The following is a 21920-nucleotide window of genomic DNA, read 5'->3' as shown; positions in this document are numbered from 1 at the left end:
TCTCATTCCTATAATTACCCAAGAAATAATATGCACCCAAATGAGTTTAAGCTCCAGCCAGAGTCCATGTTATTGAAACTCAGGAATAATCATAGCATTGTAGACATTAGCTTTAGATGTTGTACTTATATATCTTAAAAAAAAAAACAAAACTTCAAAGATTATAAGAAACTTTTAAGGAAAAATGTGTCAAAATGGGTAAAACTTTTTATTTACAAGTTACCTAGAGATATTTAATATTCAGTATGGTAAATTATTTAGTCCTTTCTAATTGAAACCAAGTTTTGCCATTATACATATATTGGCACAGTAAAATTTTAAGCTTAGATGTTGAACACTTTCAACAATTTGTAATTTCATGCATATATATGAGTTGTTAAACAAAGAAGAGGAAAAAGATAAAAACTCTATGTAGAAAATAGAATTTTATAACTACATTTTACAGAATATTCCAAGAGATATCATTGGTCATTTTATTATTTTGAAAATATTACTTATTTAAACAACTAAAAAACATTAAAGCCTGATATAATCTTCAACATTTGAAAGAATAATCATTGAAAAATATGTAGAACAAAAATTCCATCTCAATGCCATTGATACCACTTATACTGTTGAACAAGTATTATATGAGGTATTGAACATTGCACAGAATTATACACTTAGGATTTGACATTGTAGCTAAACCAGTTGTTCAAGGCCACTAAAATACTGAAAGAGGATTAAGATTATTAACAGTGGGGAGGAAGAAAAAAACTATAAAAGCCCTTCTAACTCAAATCTGGAAATGGTGATTTCACTCAAATGAATGCCTCAACTACTAAGAATTTTCAGTAATTCACAACACAAAACAAGACATTCACCTCTATTTTTTTTATCTTCTCTATTACATAAATTCAGTGGTGATATAGTACATGTTTCAGACCTGCACAGCTGTGGGATATTTATTATTGTTATGTTTCAGAACTTACTCCTTATAGAGTTCACATCACTCCTCATAAATGGAAGGCTCTTAAATTTTATGCTAATCATTACTATGTCTTAGTAACTCCACGTAGAATATTTAAAATCCATGTGTTTTAAAAAGAAGCACTGGAAAATTTAGGCATAAGTAACAGATAGTAACTGCTAAAAAGACAATACTCAGTTTTAGGTGATATCCATTGTATGGATTAACAACTACAAACCTATAATAAATCTATGGCTTCACTTTCTAAAATACCTATATATTTTTTTTGCCAGTGTTCACTGACAATTAGAATTAGAATATTTTCTTTCAATGACTTGCAATAAGATTTGGAGGAGATTTAGAGGAGTGAAACACTTCAGGAAAATAGAGAGTGGTCCACAAACATTCGGCTTATGTATGGTAGTCCTGTTGGTATTTTATAATGATAAACTTTATGTCAATTTGGAGCATTTAAACAACATTTGGAGGGCTGGCCTACTGGGCGAGAATACCATTTAGAAATACTTGGGTTACATAACACAAAGAAAAGCATTGTCAATGCCAAAGAAAAAGTTTTGTTCAAGAGAGTAACTTCAACTTTTAATAGGTGGCATGACTGGCATCAAAGGTCATTAAAGGCTAATAGACCCGCTTGAGGTATAGTTGCTTAATGGAGGATTAGATTCACAGACACAGAACCAACACACAGAGCGAGTATTTTAACTGACAGCCAACATAAGATGGAAAAACAAACAAGATGAAAAAAATAAATATTTTTACAGCACTAATAATTATTAAGTAAGCACAATTGTTTTATGCAACAGGAAGTTTGACCAAAATGATAATAGAATCTATATTTAGAATGAAAGGCTGCCACTTACTTAGAAGAATTAGAAAATTGTTTAGTTTATACATAAATTTTGTTTGAATTAGTTTTGTATGTAGTAGAGTAGACCACTGTTAAGGAAGTATATGAAAAATTCATAACAGTTGAGAAACAGGAAAGTGTCAAGAAGGGTAATGCTAAGATAAATTTTCTTCAGCTTTTTCAAAGTTTGCAGAAGTTTGTAAAAGAGATAAATTTTTCTTGATCTGAAGAGAGTCTTTGCAGAAGTTCAGTGTACAGCATACTATATACATACAGGGCTTCCCTATGTACATATACATATGCATACAGTATCTATATGCCTTTTTAATGTATACACAACTTTAACTCAAAGAAAATGAGTTAACAAAACAGTAGTCATTGCAAGACACTCCAAGTGCTGAAATAAGTGACCTTGATCACTTAAAGGCTATTTTACCTCTTACAATGCCCAAGACTAAGAATATAATTTTCTGTTTTACTTTTTCTTTCATTGCAACACTGATTGTCACAGATATTTGTGCTTTTGCATAATGCCCATCCTGGATGTAACATATGTAACATACAATATTGGACATTTTAAATAAGCATGCTGAAACACAGGCAGGACCATACAACCATGCACAAAATATTCTGAATATGTTTTTCCAAACTGCAACATCAACATGCACCACTACCGTATTTGGTCCTGTAGAGCAAGGAATGTACAGCTGAAGCAATCATGGCTAGTTTAACTTGCAAGAGTTTCTTTAAAGAACACCCAGTAGAGAAACAAAACAGAATGAATGAAACAAAAAAATCCCCCAAAACCAATTTAAAAAAAATTCCTCCCACACGTTAACACTGAAAATCGGGCCATTTTCTTCATTCTACATAAAGCAGAGCTTTCCACAGAATTTCTGAGTTGAGTTGTTTTTGAGACACATATTAGTGTCTCAGAGCTTTTCCTAACCATTGGAAAAGCTCATCTTGGTAAAGCATTTTCCAACGTACATTGGCTTCGACAGTTTCCACAGCTCTTGAGAAAGAAGCAGCAGCTACTCCATCATAGTTCTTCATAAAGTTCTTTAGCTGAAAACAAAAAAAAATTAAATGGCAAATATGCATGCCTTATGAACTCATGTCCAACATGTAAATAAGAATCCATTTGAAACAATGTTCCACAGTCGCTACAGAAAGTATACTTAATATGTGGAGTGAGCTTAGTATTGAAATGCAATATGACTGTGTCCATTAGGTGTGACTTATTTGGGGATTGAAAGGAGAAAGAAGAGTGGATATTACAGTTTAAATAGCCATAAAAGCAGCTCTGGTTTCCTAACTAAATATTAAAACAGACATATTTAATTTATTTTTCATAATAGGCTGAGTTCTAATTACATAGCATATCCAATGGACCAATTAATTTCTTAATAGACAGGTTCTAATTACAAAGCATATCCAATGGACAAAATAGCCTTAAAGCTGGATATAAGGATAAAAGTTCAATTTTTGTTTGTAGAGAGAAAGTTATTCTCCGTCTTCTCCAAACAAGTAGTCTGAGGGCTTGACACTATCTTTGATTGCAAGGGAACTACTAAAGTTTTTGAGTAGCAGGGGAAACAAAACTGATGACATAAAAACTGGATGACGAAATGGCATTGCCATCATCTGAGTAACTGAGTATGTTTAGGAAGAATGATGGAAGAATGTGGTCCCATTAAGCCAGAGAATTTGAATAACAAATTAAAATGTTATAATTTTTAAATATTTTATCATAATTTTTATGGATACGAGATTTTCTCTAAAGAGTTTACATATTCTAGGAATGCTAAGGGATTTATTTCAAGATCCAATGCTAGCAGCTTTTCTTTCTGTTTGGGATGTCTTAAGAAACTGGCAACCAACCAGCAACTGTGATGCTAACAGACAAATGTGAAAAATCAACTTGCAACACAGAAACATGTGGTGTAATTAGTGGGGGGTATGATTCACCACACAGTGGGCACCGCACGGAGGATATGCCAGGAGGGAAATGCAATGCATCAAGACTGACCCAAGGACAGGGAGATATGGGAGAAGGGCATTTAAAATGGAGTTAATTATACCTTTTGAATTAATCTAAAAGTCAGCTTATGGGTAGCATAGCTTGTTTATGACTATTACTTTGATTACATGATACTGGTGGGTTTTCTCAAAGTTTATCCTCTGCTTTCCTACAAACCACCATGCCCTACCACATTAGGAATGGATAATTATATCTCAGAGCTATATCCATTACAAGAATTCAAAACCACTATGCTATTTTATAGAAAACATGTAAAGTATCCTATGTACAACTAAGATTTATTGGCACTATCCTTAAAATTGATTTGACATTTCACCAAATATACACATACTAAGGAAAGAGAAAGAAAGGAAAGGACTGGAATTTATTGACTAGCTCCATGATCTTAGGCATTATGCTGCCTTTTACACATGTACACATGTGTAAAAAGGAAATCTAATAGAAGCACCTGAATGACATTTTTAAACGTTGGCTGATTAATCCCATAATTCATTTGCATTTACATAATTATGTTCAAACTAATTCAGTCTATATCTTAAAGCAACAAATAATACATGTTGCTCTATGTTTTGAATTTAGTGTTTTCATTTATTACAAAAATATGTACAATTACATTGTACATTTGTACATTATTTACATAATATATCAATTAGGGAAGAAATTTACATCTACTACTTATAAAATATGTTCAGCTTTATTATATATTTCCTAGGCAGTCACTGAACATGTCAAATATTGATAATGACCCTCTGGCAACTTTGACTCTGTAGAGAATGCTGTGGGTTTCTTGATGAGACAAGCAAGCCAGCCTGAACACATGAAATAAATCTCTTAAGTCCTCCTTAAAGGCAAACAATAGGTTTGGATACGAATGTGCTATTGACAGGATAGCAGGTCAGATTATCCTGCAAGTGAACACTCAGTAGAAAATGTAGCTGGTAGGTCTCTTAAATCACTTTTTAAGTGCACTAAATACTGCCCTCGTGAGCTCAGAGAGCCTGAGGTGACTTGTATGAATCTTAGGAGTAGCTTATTCATCAGAAGACACCTGGCTCACTTTCCGTAGCTGGCATAAATTGATTTTATGCCCCTTATTTCTCCTCAGCTCTTCTATGAACAGGTGGTCAGAGCAGCCCTCTAACTGGTCCTAGGGAGTGATCACAATGCCTTCCAGACTCCTGCCTCTCTATAGATGCATGGGGTAGATGGAAGGCATTTTAGTTTGCTTATTTCTGCAGCTCTTTGCTAGGATTTCTGCTGCTTTTAGTTTTTATTATTGTGTTTCCTAAATATCTATGCTATCTTAGACTTTTATATTAAAATGTTGGAAGTTCAGGCATTTTTATAAAGTAATATTTTGTAAGATGTCAGAGTTGTTTGTTCTCCCTGTTCTTCATAGCATAAAATTTCTAGAAATGTTTGTCAATTTCTATATTAGGAACATTGTAGCGTTCTATAAAATTCTTATTTTAGGGTACCTTAGACCCTAAACATCACAAAATAGATCATTAAAACTATAAATGGGATGTCTGCTATGCCTGGCTGGGCTCTATATTCTCCTACAACATCGTTGTACATTAGGTTCAAGATGTAGGAAAATGAGTGCTGGAGAGTACTGCTTAAAGGACATTAGTATGGAAAAACGGAAAGAGCCTCTGACATTCCATGTGGTTGTACTTTCATTAGTTTAAAATTGAGGAAGTAATGCATTGCTTCATGGAGAAATATTGTTCAAATTGCTAGAGCTATGTAATTAAAGCAAATTGCCAGTTTCAAGATCTAGAATGCAGTTTTGGGGATGAGACCATGTAACAATATAACTATCTCTACTTAATGCCCCTAAAGTGATGGGGATCATTCAAATCTTGAATCAGTTTTCAGAATTCATAAAGATGTTGATTCCCTTTTGATCTATAAACTGCTGAAATAAGAATGTGCCATATCCAAAGGGAGCACATTGGGCTTTCAGCTTATGAGCCTCATTGGTTACGGAAGAAAGAGACTGGAATTTCCTCAGTCTCTTTATATTTATGGAAGGGGGTTACCAGCAATACAAATTAAATCCACATCCCACCCAGCAACAGTGATCCCCATTCATACCGGCGATTAGATAATGAAAGTATGGAGAAGCCTCAGGCCGCAGTTGCTAAACTAAAAAGTCAAGCCAGCAGCTGTGACATGAAGGGAGTTATGCATAGCTCATGCCATGGAGAGCTTCTACTGTGAAGTCAGCTGCTTTGCAGATAATGAACTAAAAGTCACAAGTTAGTTTGTTTTGAAATCACCCCTTTCATTATAAGGGTATTTTGGAGCATTTCAAATGCAATTAAATCAAGAGTAAAAAGTTAAATATGTAAATGAAATACATAAAAATCATAAAATACATAAAATGCGTAAAAATCAGTTAAATGTCCATTTAAGTTTTTTTTTTCCCTATGGCCTGGTATTACCAAAGCAAAGAAAAATATGAAAGACACACAGAGTTAGAGGATAGAAGAAGAGGGAGAGGGGACAAGGGAGAAGCAGGGAGGAGAGAAGCTGAGAGAAGGAAGGCAGCAATAAGGAGGGAGGAGGGAAAGAGGAGAGGAGAGACATTTTACTTCTACATTAACTCAATGGCTGCAGAGGTTGTGACTAAATGAGTCTTTCACTCCCAGGTTATTGACTATAAAATCATGGAATTAAAAGTACTTCATTTAAATACAGACAAAATTGGAAGCAATCATTCATTTAATTGCTCCTTCTTTCTGCTTTGTATGGATATGAAAAAAAGTCCTTCCATTTAGCTCTCTTTATTAAAAATATAGTGAAACATGCTAGGACTTTCAAAATCAAATACTTCAGGGTTGGGAACAATGTAGCAGAGATAAAAACTGAATTTCAAAGCATTATACTAAGAGACTTAGCTTAGCTCATGGTGTGAAAGAATCCCAGTTAGTGCATGGGAGATGATCATACAAAATTGGGCAATATCAGAAGATTAAGGGTGGTGCCAGGATTGATGCTCAGGAGGGACTGCTGCTCAGTGTGATTGGCTCTGGGTCAAAGCATCGGGCATTCCATCAGTGAAACCTGAGGAAACCATGATTCTCAGTGACAAATCTCAGCAATGTTGTAGAGTCCAGGAGAGCGGCAAGCAAAAGAGAGAGATGTTTGAAGCCCCTCTTATTGTAATCAATTAAAAGTATCTATTTTTTACTCTGTCCTCCTACCTACTTACCACTTCCTATTTCACACCCTTATGAGAGATGTAACTTGTCAAAACAGTAGTTGGTTTCAAGAGAAATAAACCACAGAAAAAAAGGAATTGTTAGGTACTCCACAAACAGGACACTAGTCCTTAAAAAACTGAGTACATTCTCATTAATGAAATTCCTTTGTGATTGTGCCAAGCATAATTTTAAACAAACTATTAATCTCAATACATATTCCAGATATAGTCGCTTTCCACATATGAATTAATTCCATCTAGCAGACTGAATAGCATGAAGGATTATCATCACATCCAGTTATCCATTCTTTGTATAAGCCTGAGCACAAAGCAGTGATATTCAAGTTCTGTACCTCACCTTGAACTTTGGTCTTCTATATCCAAATAGTGAGTCATTGTAACAGGATTTTTTTGTTATTTTGAGGATCCTAAACTAGATTCACAGAATCAGCTGAGGAGCAGCTGATTGGATTAAAGAAGTAGATTGGAATACCCTATTCAAACACTTCTTGAAGGCATTTAATGTTTAACATGTTAAAAATTTCTTTGCAAATAATGAATTGAGTAAAGGCTTTCACATGGGTGAGTGTGTATGTATATGAGAGATAAAGGAATGAATATAATTCTGTTGGAAGAAAATGGTTAAAGTAAATGTACAATTCTATATGTTTATAAAAGAAAAACATTATAAATCTTCAAATATTTACCTCTTTAAGTTCACCTTCAGTATTAAGAAATTCTGTAACTCCACTGATAAGTTTGGAATTCATAAATAATGCCTCTCCATACCTCAAAAGATAAAAATAAGTCTTAATGTTAATACAGGAAGTAATTTAGAAATATTAATATTTCTTGGTCTCTCAAAACCTATTTGAAAAAATAATGATGGAAAACTTCCCTAACCTGGTGAAGGAAATAGGCAAACAAGACCAAGAAGCACAGAGAGTCTCAAACGGGATAAACCCCCAAAATCCCACACCAATAAAATCATAATTAAAATGCAAAAAGATTAAAGAGAAAGAGAATCTTAAAAGCAGAAAGAAAAAAGCAGTGAGTTACCAATAAGGGAGCTCCAATAAGACTATCAGCAGATTTTTCAACAGAAACTTTGCAGGCCAGAAGGGATTGTCAAGAAATATTCAAAGCTATCATTTAGAATCAAAGAACATATGAAAAGTTTCCCAGACAAGAAAAAGCTAAAGGAGTTCATTAACACCAAATCAGTATTACAAAAAATATTAAAAGGGTCTTCTTTAAGAAGTAAAAAAGATCAAAATATGAAAAATAAATGGCAATAAATACATATCTACCAATGGAATCTTAAAAAAACAAAGTAAATAAAGCAGAGTAGAAACAGATTTACAGATATAAAGAACATTTTGATGGGTGCAAGATGGGAGGGGGGGTCAGGAGAATGGGTGAAAGGTCAAGGGATTCCAAAGTTACAAATTGGTAGTTGCAGAATAGTCTCAGGGATGTAAAGTACAGGATATGGAATATAGTCAATAATATTCTAATTAGTATGCCTGATGTTAGATGGATACGAGATTTATTGGAATGATCACATAGTAGCTTATGTAATGTCTAATCACTGGGGTATATACCTGAAACTAATATAATATTGTATGCCAACTGTAATTGAAAAATTAAAAAAATAAAAATAGAAATACTACTATAAAGATTTTCTGGAATCCTTCTCAAGTTTCCATTTGACAAGTGGTGTCCTAATGCCATCAAAATCTCTGAGCATTCAAGGTCATTTCTCCAGGGAGGCAGGGAGATGCAAAGAGCTGTGATTATGAGATACCAGCGGATGACACCTGACTGGCTCACAATTTCTAAGAGAAATATGAGTAGTGGTAATTTAAAAAAAAACCCTCTAAAATTAGATACAGAAATTACTATTACATTTCCAGTCCAAGGCCTGAGGAAGAACCATTTATAAACTTTCAACTTTAAAGTAACCTAGCTCACTAGGAAAAACAACCCCAACAAAGGAAACAGGACTGTGAGACAGATCTGAGCATTATCAGTATGTCACACAGAGCCTTTGGTCTGGTGGATTAAAACTGAAATTGGCATTCTTGTGTTTCACACTTAGAAACTAAGCCAAATTTCTCAAAAATGCTTCCAAAAATATTAGCTTTTTCTTTCATATGGGTATTAAAATAAAATATCAAGTTGTTCATTTGAATTGCATAATTCTTCTAACACCAAGCATAATTACTTGACTCATGACCCAAGGCAAGAGTTTTCATTTTAACAGTTTGTCTATTTTATGCTAAGTATACCTAACATAGGCTATTATACTCAGAAAAGAAAAGTACACCAAAAATAAGTTTTTAGCAGCAAACGTCCAGCCACCATCACAAGATATTTTCTAATGCTGCTCTTACTTGTAGAACTTCACATAATTTAGCTTTTGAAGCCTCAGTTTTCTTATCTGTAAAATGAGAGGACTACACTGGATGACTGTCAAAATTTATTATAATACTAACATTGGACTATTTACTACACGAGAAAAAGTTAGCTAAATAAAATAAACACACATTCAATAATATAATATTCATAATCACTATGTGGTTAAAGAAATGGCCCGCTGTGCAGGAATAAAAATGATTCTTTTTCTAAGAGCCTTTTGCTTATACTTCACTTACAGTCATGTAAAGATGAATAAGGCACAATCCTTTTATTACAGGTATTATACTATATGGTATTGTAAATAGATCATTTCTATTTACTGTGGTGATAATAAAATTATACACCTTGTTTAGAGGAGGTCTCTTTTGCTGTGGCTCTTGGGAAATGATTTGAAGAGATGCTGGCATATAGATTGAGTACAGAGTAGTTCTGAATATCAAGGGGAAAAGTAATTTAGGCAGACAACCAACATAAACAAATGCAAGGAGGTGTGAAACGACATGGTGTTTGCAGACAACTACAGGCATTTGGTGTTGAGTGTACAAATTGTGAGGCTGGGTATAGCAAAACAAGAGGCCAAGGGGTTAGTCAGAGGACTTATTAGGAAACAGGTTTTCAGTATAACACAGAACCATTGAAGGTTTTACATCAGGGAAATGTCACATTTGTTTTTCAGAGTGATTCTTGGAACAAATGGAAAAGATGTGTGTGTGTGTGTGTGTGTGTGTGTGTGTGTGTGTAGTGATAGATATAATTACAGAGGCAGGGAAACAAAAATCTATTGTTAATAGTAGTGGTAAGAGATAACCTACACTACAGCAGTAGTAGGAAAGAGAGGGTTAATTTAAGAAACATTTAAGAATTGTTAAATTGACAAGACCTCAAGACTAACTGTTAAGTACAGCATGGGAAAGGGGGAATCATATGTAGATTTCTAGGTGTTTGGGTTGAGCAGTTGGTGGATAGCCATATTGTTTGCTGAGAAAAGGAAAAGATAAATGATGGATTTAGTTTTGCAAGTACCCATTTAGGTGGAATGTCTGAGAGTGAATTTTTATTTTCTGAGCTGAAAATATTTTTAAAAAATGTGCTTTCTGGGAATATCAATGTTTTCTGACAACAAAATATCTCTTGATAGAAATGTTTATTTTTGTTTTCATTTTTTTTTATTGTTCAAATACATTTGTTTCCATTTTCCCACCACCGCTTTCCCCTGCTCCACCCACCCCGACCTTCCTCCCTCAATCCTTTCCCACTTTGGCTTTGTCCATGAGTCTTTATATATGTTCCTTGATTTGACCCTTCCCCTTCTTTTCCCCATTCCCCTCCTGCCTCCTTCCCTCCCATTGACAGAAATATGTTTTAATGTGACACATTGATTCAGATTAAATTTTTTATTCTAAGACAACTAATAAAGGTGTACATTTTTTTAAAAATGGTTTCATTTATTTCTTTTTAGAGAGAGGGGAAGGGAAAGAGAAAGAGATGGAGAGAAATATCAATGTGTGGTTGCCTCTCCTGCACCCCCAATTGGGGACCTGGCCCTCAACCCTAGCATGTTCCCTGACTGGGAACTGAACCGACCATACTTTGGTTTGCAGGCCAGCACTCAATCCACTGAGCCATACCAGCCTGGCCTCAAGGTGTACTTTTAAAAGTAAAGTTTATACACAAGTTATTAGGGAACAGAACAGTAGATATGCACATTCTCTGGGGACATTTAAGTTTGAAAACATGTAACATTTAGATGCTTTATAGTAAATTTAATTTTAAAATACCATAGAGATTATCAGAGTAATAAATTAACATTTATTATAATATATTTAAATATATAAGAAAATACTTCCGAAAATTGAGGCTGAAATATTCTCACCATGAAACAAGATAGCTCGGGAATGAATTATATTGCAACTAGAATTATACAATGATTCAAATGTTCCTCCTTTATCTCATGGTTTTATTTCAGGTGTTTGGTTATATTTATATTTGAAGTAACCTAAAACAACTCTACATAAGTAAAGTTTTCTTGTTATAATACAATTATATATGATTGATGAATCATTTTTTATAACACATTCAGGATATAGGGGTTTTATGATAACAATTTCAACTTTAGACAGTTTGATAGATTGCCAAGGAAAATTGCACTGCTAAAACTATTTACACTCTACATTTCCATGTGTTATTAGAGTTATCAATCTTTAATAAATTATTAATGTTATAGAATTGTTAAAATGATTTTGAGTTTAATAGACATGGCAAGACCCTTCTTGGTTGACTTTTTAAAAATCTAACTTTATTACCTGGACCTTTGTTCTAACACAAAAATTTGGGCTTTTATCTCTCAAATGTCACCTTTAATTTACTCACTCAAATAGGAATGATTGAACTTTTATACCTACCTGGTATTTAATATCTTCCACTTATCTCTGAAAAACTTCCAGGCAAGGTCCCGGCCATGAGGATTTCGAGCCACATGGATTATCACATCAATTGCATCTTGATCCAGCACCACTTCAGAGTTCAGTGACAGATTCAGAAGCCTTTAAAGATAGAATTGGGGGGAAATTTTTAGTCCAATAATGTAAACATTTTTATAAAATTACAAAAATTACATGATATAACTTACCATATTCTTAACAGAACAGTTCACAGTAAACTTTACAAATACAAACTAATCAATAGAATAACTTTCTGGTTATAAAAAAGGAGAAAGATTAAACTCATAGTAAGTTCATTAATACATTAATTAAATGCTGAAAAAATCTTGTGAGTGAACAAGTCGCACTTCTGGTTTGATGATGCAAACTTATTTTTAAAATCTTTTTATTTTTTTCTTGTGGTATTTATGTTCATATGTTCTTTATTTTTTTTTGCTATTTTTAATTTTTTATTGTTCAAACACTTTTATATATTGAAATATTTTCTTACATATATAAGTAAAAATATATTTAAAAGTTAGAAACAAAATATATCTTTCAAGTCAACTAGTTGTAGATGTGTTAACATATCAGTTTACCTTAGTTCTAGGAATATAGATTTTATAGTAACTAGCAATATAGTCGAGGAAATAGAGACAACTTTAAACAGTTTGATTAACAGAGAAAATTTTTTAATTTTTATCTACTGATTTTAGAGAGAAGAAAGGGGGGAGGGAGAGAGAGAACAACATCAAATTGTTGTTCTACTTATTTATGCATTCACTGGTTGATTCTTGTATGTGCCCTGACCAGAGATTGAACCCACAACTTTGACATATCCACATGACACTCTAACCAACGGAGCTACCTAGCCAGGTCAAAAACACTTTCATTACACAAATAGAATATAACATTAATTGACCCACCTATTTAATAAATTCCTGTCATCACTGCAAGTTAAGGCCTCCAATAATATTTTCTTCTCAGAAACTGCTGTGGTGGAGTGGAATTTCATCCATATGAATTCCCAGACATCCTCATCTAGCAGGGAAACTCCTGTACAGTAGACGATGTCTCTAACATTTAGTGGTATTCTAAAGAAGCAACACATGGTGGTTTTCTGTTAATTAAAAGCTTCACTGTATTGAAAATAAAGACAGATCCTGCTTTATGGCAGTCAGTTTTTTAAAAGATGATTTTGTTAATTAGAGTATATATGAATGAGAATAATACTATATAATAACAATATTCAAAAATATTGGCAACTGAATGAATAAAATAACTAAAGTATTTTATTTAAAGGTAGCACATATATATTATATATAATGTATTCAATTATAATTGTAATTGAATAAATTACAACTAATTTTCCTATCACCACTTTCCCCCACCCCACCCACCCACCTCCCACCCTCAATCCTACTCCCCTTTGGCTTTGCCCCATGGGTCCTTTATACATATTCCTTGATGACCCTTTGAATCAAAGTTCCCTACTCTTGAAACTATATTTAAACAAAAATTTGAACACAAAAACTTAAGAAATCAATAAAAATAAGGTGTTTTTTTATATTTTCACCAGCATTAATAGACTTATAAACCAAAGATTTTGCTCTCATAATTAGTAGACCCAAGAATTACATGAAAGCACTGATTAAAAAGACTGACTGACTAATTTGAATTAAACATAAACATTTTCTCCTAAGTTCTTAAATAATTTTTAAAAATTATTTTTCTCAAATAACTCTCCGGATTTTGGAACTTAAAAGATTATTAATATGGATAATAAATGAAATGTAAGTTTCAGATTTTGAGAAATAAGTTCTTTTTTTCTATGTTTACAAAGGTTAAAAAATACGCTGAATTTTGACTTCGACTCCAAAAATACAGTGGAACACTGTTAGTAGTTTTAATTGATTTTGATTATTTATAAGTTATAAATTCTTACATGTATTTTGCCATGGCAATTTTTTTACTAAATGTTCTTTCAAGTTTCAACATACAAGGTCCATCCAGAAAAAGTCAAGCTATTGTTAATATAATGAGAATGGTTGTGCGGCATCAATGTAACCTGGCAGCCAAAGACAGTGGACTACAATGCACATGTGTGAACAATGACAACTTCACTGTACTAGTCAGTGGGGGCAGTAGATCCTGTTGAGTGAGCATGTGTCCTGTATAGTCATCACATTCAAATAGACTGATTGAGTAGAGCAACAGATCTACATCAGATTTTAAGCTTAAATGTTCCTCTTCAGAAACTACTTGGATGATTCAGAAGGCCGCAGCTATGGGCAATTGATAATTGGCAGTTTCCTCATGACAATCAATGCACTCATGCATCACACCTCATGAAGAGATTTTTGGTGAAACATCAAGTCACCCAAGTGACTTAGCACCCTTACAGCCCAAGGTTGGCATGCTCCAACTTCTGCCTTTTCCCAAAATTAAAATCACCTTTGAAAGGGAAGAGAATTCAGTCCATTGATGAGATTCAGGAAAATACAACAGGGCAGCTGATGGTGATTGGGAGAACTGTGTGAGGTCCCAGAGTGCCTATTTTGAAGGGGACTAAAGCGTCTTTGTCTTATGTACAATGTTGCTTGTATCTTCTTCAATAAATATCTTTATTTTTCATATTACATGGCTGGATACCTCTGGACAAACCTTGTATACCCCACATTTTAAAAATTCAGTTCTCTGGAAGAACGCTCCAATACTTTAAAAAAGCTGAAATGCATATATGCTTAGAGCAATATTCAATAATCTATTATTAAAACTTCTCATTTATAATTTGAATGGGGCTAATAAGTGCTTTCTCTGGATAACAAGATGAAACAACCCCTTCTAAGGATTTAGGACTTAGATCATTAAAATACTGCTGTGGTTAAAGAAGTATTTGGTAAAAAGAGAAAGTGTCTTTATGACTATAGGCAGAATGATCATCTTGTCCTGTTAGGCCACTGCGTAGGGCTACATTCAGATTATTGAGGATTGCGTGTCAGGATACCAGATCAGTAGAGTTGTTAAGAGTTTATCATACACAATTCATGATTCCCAGAAATGGCTAAAATGGCATTATTCTGTCTCTTCCTGCAAGTAATTAAAGTATTTTGAAAAAAGTTACTTTAACTTTGCTGACTGAAGCATTTTTACTGTTTGTTGTTTGATTGATTGATTTTTTTTTCCTAAACAAAAGGAATAGAAACATCAAAAGCAACCAGCAAAGAGTTTCACATTTTTTCCTCTTTTCCTTCTTCACCCTGTACCCCCTTAAGGCAAGTACCATCAATAATCTTCCCAATGGTTGGTGAAACCTTATTCTTCTGCATATTCTTCTGTATACAGAGCATTCTGATGCTCTGAGTATCACCTGTTTGCCACAGCATGCCTGAAAATGCTTAGGATAAAATACTGCCACCACACTTTGAAGACTGTGTCAATCCTGATAAATACAACATAAAATTACAAAGAGGCTTCCATGTTAACTAACTGCATTTAGAAAGCTAAAATATCTTGTCTTTCTCTAAAGCAACAACTAGAAAAGAGGATGAGTCTTTTCTTCCAAAAATTACAGTCTACAGAGCATAACTCTGTGTTATTGTCATGACTTTGGCCAAGAGAGCAATATATTTGCAAGAAATAACAATAAAATGTCTACTGTAATCATCAACTCACCAATCATTGCATATTTTCCTAATATTTGACCTAATAGTAACAGTTTACTTTCTAAAAGAAATTCATTAAGCTAGAAATATACCAGAAAGAGTACAGGAAAAGAGCCTATTGAATAAGGTTGGTTACTGCTTATGAAACCAGTCCCAAGAAGAAATATTTTCAAGTAGAAAAGGCACACAGAAATATAAAAAAGATAAAAGGAAAAAAGAAAAAGTGAATATTAAACTATGTTCCTTAGAAATAACTTGAATGACATATACTATAATTACTACTAACAGTTCATATGTTTGTTACTCAATAGTTGCTATTGGCTGCTGCTGACCTGCATAAGATGCATATACAAATGAATAGATGGATGGACGGTCCAAACCCCCGGACACTGCCTAAAGGGACATCAGAGGCAGAAAATAAAACTTCTGTGCAATACTATGCTTCAGGTTACACATCTTATTTTATCTAGTATCTCCAATAATATCATGATGTCTCTATTATAAACTTCTTTTAGCAGGAGAAGGAACTCTGGATTGAGAGAGGGTAAAGGTATTTTGCCCTGTTAACAACTTTATAGTAAGTTAGGAACCAGGGTGATCTGTGCATGACAGTTGTTTTTATTTACACCAATTTAGAAATGGTTAATAACAATGGAAAATAAGATATATTGATTTCTATTAGTACTAATATTCAGATAATTGTCCGTGAATTCTGATTTTTTTGTTCAATAGAACACTATCTTATAAAAGGTAAAAACAAGAAAAAATTTAAATAAAAAATTAGCATATCCTTTACAAGAGTTCTATCACCAACCCCTGGGCCTACCCAATGGGCTGCTAAATAATAATGCATCCAACCTATAATTCTCTCAGTGCTGAACTGGCCATGAATGTCCCCTCTAACCTCTTTTTTAATTTTTATTTCTTATACACAAGTTAATCAGTCATCTTTGAGACATATTCAATGTTGGCAAGACTATCAGTAATCAGAGGGGAGGGAGAAGGGGTATAAAGGGGGAGAAAAGAGGCAGGATCAAGCCAAGGAACATGTAAATAGGACCCATGGACAAAGACAAGGGGGAACAGAGGGGATTGAATGTGGGAGGTGGGGGTGGGTAGGGCAGGGGAGAGAAATATGGGCAAACTGGGGACAATTGTAATTGAACAACAATAAAATAAATAAATAAATAAAATGTAAGCTCAAAAAATGCAGATAATTAAATCAATATGCTTAAAATTGAAAAAAAAAAAAAAAAGTATTCTGCTCATGGAAGTGATCCTTGTTAAAATGCCACCTCTGGTAGACTGAAAGGATATAGGCTTGCTGTGTATTTAAGAACGTGCACAGTGCAAGGCAAAGAAAAACTGAAAGGGAGCCCAGCAAAAAAGTGTTGAATGAAATGACACACAGGGCACCCTGAAAGAATCTCACAAAAGTTGTCCGGACAAAGGAGGCTTTTGAAGGCAAAGCAGCCCAGAATAGGGGCAGATTCTGTACCTGAAGCAGCAGCCACAAAGCAAGAGAAAGATCACATAATTTGGATGTGATCTGCAAGATACTGCAGGTCAAGTTTCAGGCTTGTCAGCAGCTGTCCCCCTGTGCATACCAGATACATCAAATTTGATTACTATGAAAATGGGACACACATATGTTTACATTTATAATCTAAAGCCTGTTGATTGTCCATTGAAAAACAGACTTCAGTCTCTGCTACAAATTCCCGAGCTTTCAGGAAAGATAATGGCTCTATTAGCAGATGCTAGGCAGTTTGCATTGTTTAAGGCTAATAAAGCTCCTTAGAAGAGCAAGGACAGAGTTGGTTAGTCTAGTTGGAGAATACTTCTTTGGTTTTCCTAGCATCTCGTCCTGCCTCATCAACCCTTCACCTTCCCCATCCACCCACCAGATAAAGAATCAATGTATAGGTCAAAGGTTATTTGTACTCATCACTGAGAATAAAAATTTGTGAGTGCTGCATTTGCCAAGGGCCCTTGGTTCTCAATGTTTTCCATTGTTAATGAAAGCCCCCTTTGTTGCTAAATTTGTAAAGATGTTCTAATAACATTTTAGCAAAATAACTGCTCTGGGGACAGTTTAAGATCTCATTCTATAAACCAAAGTCATTACGAACAAATGAAAAAGCTCATTTGTTTGTAAAGCATGAGCTGATAAGCCCACAGAACCCATAGTTATGATCGGTACAAATGAGTCCTGTGAGATTCTTGATGTCAGGATTACAGGGACAGCGGCCCCTTCTTGTGAAATGGAAATTGTTTATGAAAATGTGAGTATCCCCATGGTCATTTCTATTTAACTGCTGCCTCAGAAGTAAATCCCTTCATGGAATTTTATCATCTAGGAAGGGAAGATACACTTGTTTTTCTCTAGGTCTAGTCAGTATATACCATACACACAAGCAGGAAGCTACTCTTTTCTAGCGGCCTCTATATGAGATTAATTGGGTAGTGATTAGCCTAAAGGGTGTGCCTTAATTTTTTTCCCTAGGGTACTAACATTGCAGAAATTATTAGCTAATATGTGTAATTTCTAATATATTTTATATTTTATTCTCTGTGTAAGTAGCAATATGACTGAGTTCATTTGTACAAACATGTTTTTGGCATAAAATTCAGCATATCACTGTAAAATAATTTATTTTTGTATTTTGGTGATAAGTTTAACCTGTTTTACCTTGACAAAAGTAAATGCCTAAAAGCTAAATGTTTGGGGTAGAAGTAAAAAAAAAAAAAGTACATAGAAAAATAAAGGCATGTATCTTTTAGGAAAAATTTTAACTGAGTTATATAATAATGATGAAATGGAACTAATATTTTAAATCATAGTAGACTGGTACTTCAGTTATTAAATGGAAAATTGTGAAGTAGATTGATAAATTAAGATAACTAATAAGAAAAAATTCCAAAGATTTCGCTATGAGAATTTTTGTCACTGCATTGTTTTTTTAAGGTAAAAAATCAGGATTCACCTAAAATAATAAAAGACTGTTTTAAGTTAAGATAAAAATAGCAACTAAGAATGATATCATAGATTAACATTCAATAATATGGTAAATATATTATTTAATTTAATTGTACTATTAAGTACAGTATAATATGTATATAACATTAAATATAATTGTGTTATGTTTTTAAAAAACGTAATGTGTACGTTAGAAAGAGAGACAGTATAAACAAGAGAATATTAACAGCATTTGCTTCTGAATTTGGGGATTGTAGATAACTAGTCTTTGTTCTTTTAACTCATATGTCAAATTTAATAATTTAATAAATTTTATAATTACTTTAGAAGTAGGATAATTAAATGTATAATTCCATTTGTAAAAATAAGATTCTGTTACTATTAAAATAAAATATATTCCAATATAGAAAAATGCTATTGAAGAAGATGTGGAAACAATTCTGATGATATACTTAAAATATCTCCTAAAGGAAACTACTATTTGTCAAAGAAAAAAAATCACACTATTTTAAAATATAAATTTTGGCCAGTAACTGCCTGTAAGACTGGGCAAGTCAAGGTCATTGCTTTGGACTTCATTTTTCATCCTAATTGAACAAGGCTAAAGTACATGTGTTCTAAGGTCCCTCTCTGCTCTGTTAGTACAAGATTTTTTTCATTAGCAATTATATTAACATTGAAATGTGGTTTTAATTATTTTCAAAGACAATGAGAAAAAATTCTCAAATCACTAGCCTCTCTAAGAGCACCTCTTTCTTTCTGGGGCACTATACATGCCATGGATACAGAGTGTGGCCTACCATTTAATTATTTTTAATTAATTTGCAGATAATTAATTCATTTAAAAGATTGTTTTCCTAATTTAACTAGAAATTAAAAGACAGCTTTGGTTGAGGCTTCCTCGCCAACACTGTAGATCTTGTTCTGCCTTATACATACTAATGTTTTTAACTTCTTCCAGGGCAGACAATTCATGATGTTAAAAAACCAGGCTAAAAAATAACCTGCATTTACAAAGTTTTACTCTGTTATAGCATCCCTTACCCTCATCTCTCATTCTACCCTCATTCCTTAGTCCCTTGGCTTCTGCTAAGAAAACCACCTTGAATAAAACAAAGTTATGTACAAGGATTGTGTGACTTTTGGCACCTAGGTGTCAGTTTCCTTATCTGGAAAATGGGGATAATAATTCCTCCAAGTTATTACCATGATTAAATGAGATCATGTTTATCCAGTGCTTAGCATAGTGCCTGCTTCACATCAAAGGCAAGTATGGGGTTTACCAAAACGCTGTGTATGGCCAAGTGAAAGGGACATAAAAAATTGTCTCACTATGTGGTAATGGCATTCCTCTTCTATTAACCATGTTTTAGATGTGTTGCAAATACTTTTCTATTCCTTGTCTTTTAACTTTTTTATATGTATATTACTATATAGTTAAATGTTTAATATAGTCCTATTGTCAATATTTACTTTATAGCTTCTGGGTTTGAATATTTTACTTCAGGTCATGAAAAATATTAGTTGTATTTTCTTCTAAAACTCCTTAGATTCTACATATTGATTTTTAACTCACCTGAATATTTCTTGTGTAATGTGTGAAATAGGATTCTATATTTGTTTTATTTCAAGTAATAGTGGTCCATGCACCTTATTTGTTGAATAAGCCTTATTTTACCCATTGATTTGATATATCAACTTAATCATATATAATATTGTTAGATATATATATATATTTGTTTCTAGAATGCTCATTTTATTGATCTACTTGATTATTTCTATGCTGGTGTCATATTGGTTTAATTGCTGAGAGTTTATAATGGTTTTAAAATTTTTAATTATTTTATAATTAACTTTGACATTTAAAAAAATAAAATCAACCTGCATTTAAGAAAGAAAGAGAGAGAGGTGGAACTCCCACCTTTTGCGACAATATGGATGGTACTGGAGAATATTAAGCTAAGTGAAATAAGCCAGTTGATGAAAGAAAAATACCATATGATCTCACTTAAAAGTGGGCTCTATTCAATAAAACAAACTAACGAACAAAATAAACCACCAGCACAGAAACATGGAGCAGACTGAAAGTGACCAGAGGGGATGGAGAAGGAGGACAATGGTGGAAAAAAGGGGAAGGGGCTAGACAAAGAACATGTATGAATGACCCATGGACATGGACAACAGAGTGAGAATTGACTGTGGGAGTGGGGGGTGGGGGTAGGATGGGTGGAGGGGGGTAAAGGAGTAAAAACTAAGACAACTGTAATAGAATAAACATGATTTACAAATTAAAAAATAAAAAAGGTTACAAACAAAAAAAATTGTCTTTCTTTGTGGTAATGGCATTCTTCTTCCTCATTTTTATTACTGTTATTATTAAGATCAAATGAAAAAATATTCCTATATTTCCTAAATGAGTACTAGACTAAAATAAAAGCAGAAATAAAGTTTTCAGATGACTTCACTAAAAGTAAATGAGTAATTATAAAAATTATGACTGACATTACATCTCAATTTTAAGGCATTACAATAAAATGCTCTTTTATAATCTCACAGAATTTTACTAGTGTACTTGTCAATCAAAAGTGCCACTGAATCAATATTAAAACCCTGGCAATCAGAAGAAATATTGTTCCTTGACATCTCTGCAAAGCCCCTAGCAAAGGAAGAACAGAATCCCATGTGAAATGTACAGTCAGTGACCAGGGGAAGGAGCACTAGACAGCGATGCTCTGAGCCAGGCACTGACGTGCAGCAGGCAGGGCTCCTGTGTTTCTAGGCGGTCCTCTCGCCAGAGCCCAATAGTGGTTGTTCATTCCCACCAAATCTTAAGCATAACATAAAGGAATACTAGAGCCTCTGATTAATGGAAAAAGCAGTTCAAAACTGGTCTGCATGACACTTTGGTGCTCAAAATATAGAGTGTGGAAAACCTGGTGGAACGTAGACCAACTATAAAATTACTGTTCTGAAATGATGTTCAATACCTGTTTGTATTTTCAGTTTTGCATATTTGCAAAGAAGCCTATGCTGTTCTCTCTACATGAAAGGAAAAGACTGATGGGAAGGGGGTACTGATTCTAACTCTTTAAAATTTTTTTTTTGATTTTTTTTAAGGTTCTATTTTTAGAGAGAGGGGAAGGAGGGGGGTAACATCAATATGTGGTTGCCTCTCATGCACCCCCTACCAATGACCTGGCCTGCAAGCCAGGCATGTGCCTTGCCTGGGAATTGAACTGGCAACCCTTTGGTTCAAAGGCTGGTGCTCAATCCACTAAGCCATACCATCCAGGGCTGATTCTAACTCTTAATATCCCCCAAAATCAAAAGATTATATTTTAAAATAACTACACTACTTCAGA

The 21920-nt window shown here is 33.7% G+C and overlaps 1 protein-coding gene across 2 annotated transcripts in view; it reads right to left on the bottom strand.

Annotated features, from left to right (window-relative positions):
• Positions 1-473: 473 nt before the first annotated feature.
• The window catches only part of TRHDE (thyrotropin releasing hormone degrading enzyme), a 393263-nt gene continuing 371816 nt past the window's right edge, over positions 474-21920 (bottom strand). Inside the window, exons 16-19 of one of the 2 annotated variants that reach the window (XM_054580121.1) lie at positions 12840-13007; positions 11896-12036; positions 7780-7861; positions 474-2885 (exon numbers count right to left, since the gene is read on the bottom strand). In XM_054580121.1, the coding sequence (XP_054436096.1) occupies positions 2742-2885; positions 7780-7861; positions 11896-12036; positions 12840-13007 (535 nt within the window). In that variant the 3' untranslated portion in view covers positions 474-2741. Of the gene's footprint in view, positions 2886-7779; positions 7862-11895; positions 12037-12839; positions 13008-21920 lie in introns of those variants that run through there. The other variant, XM_054580122.1, reaches the window with a different exon arrangement.

This window comes from Pteronotus mesoamericanus, unplaced genomic scaffold (assembly GCF_021234165.1).
Source record: "Pteronotus mesoamericanus isolate MK-2021 breed Mesoamerican mustached bat unplaced genomic scaffold, CSHL_Meso_final contig_56, whole genome shotgun sequence".
In the NCBI taxonomy this organism is placed as follows: domain Eukaryota; kingdom Metazoa; phylum Chordata; class Mammalia; order Chiroptera; family Mormoopidae; genus Pteronotus; species Pteronotus mesoamericanus.
Note: the sequence above shows the minus strand (reverse complement) of the source record. Positions and strands in the feature narration are given on the sequence as shown.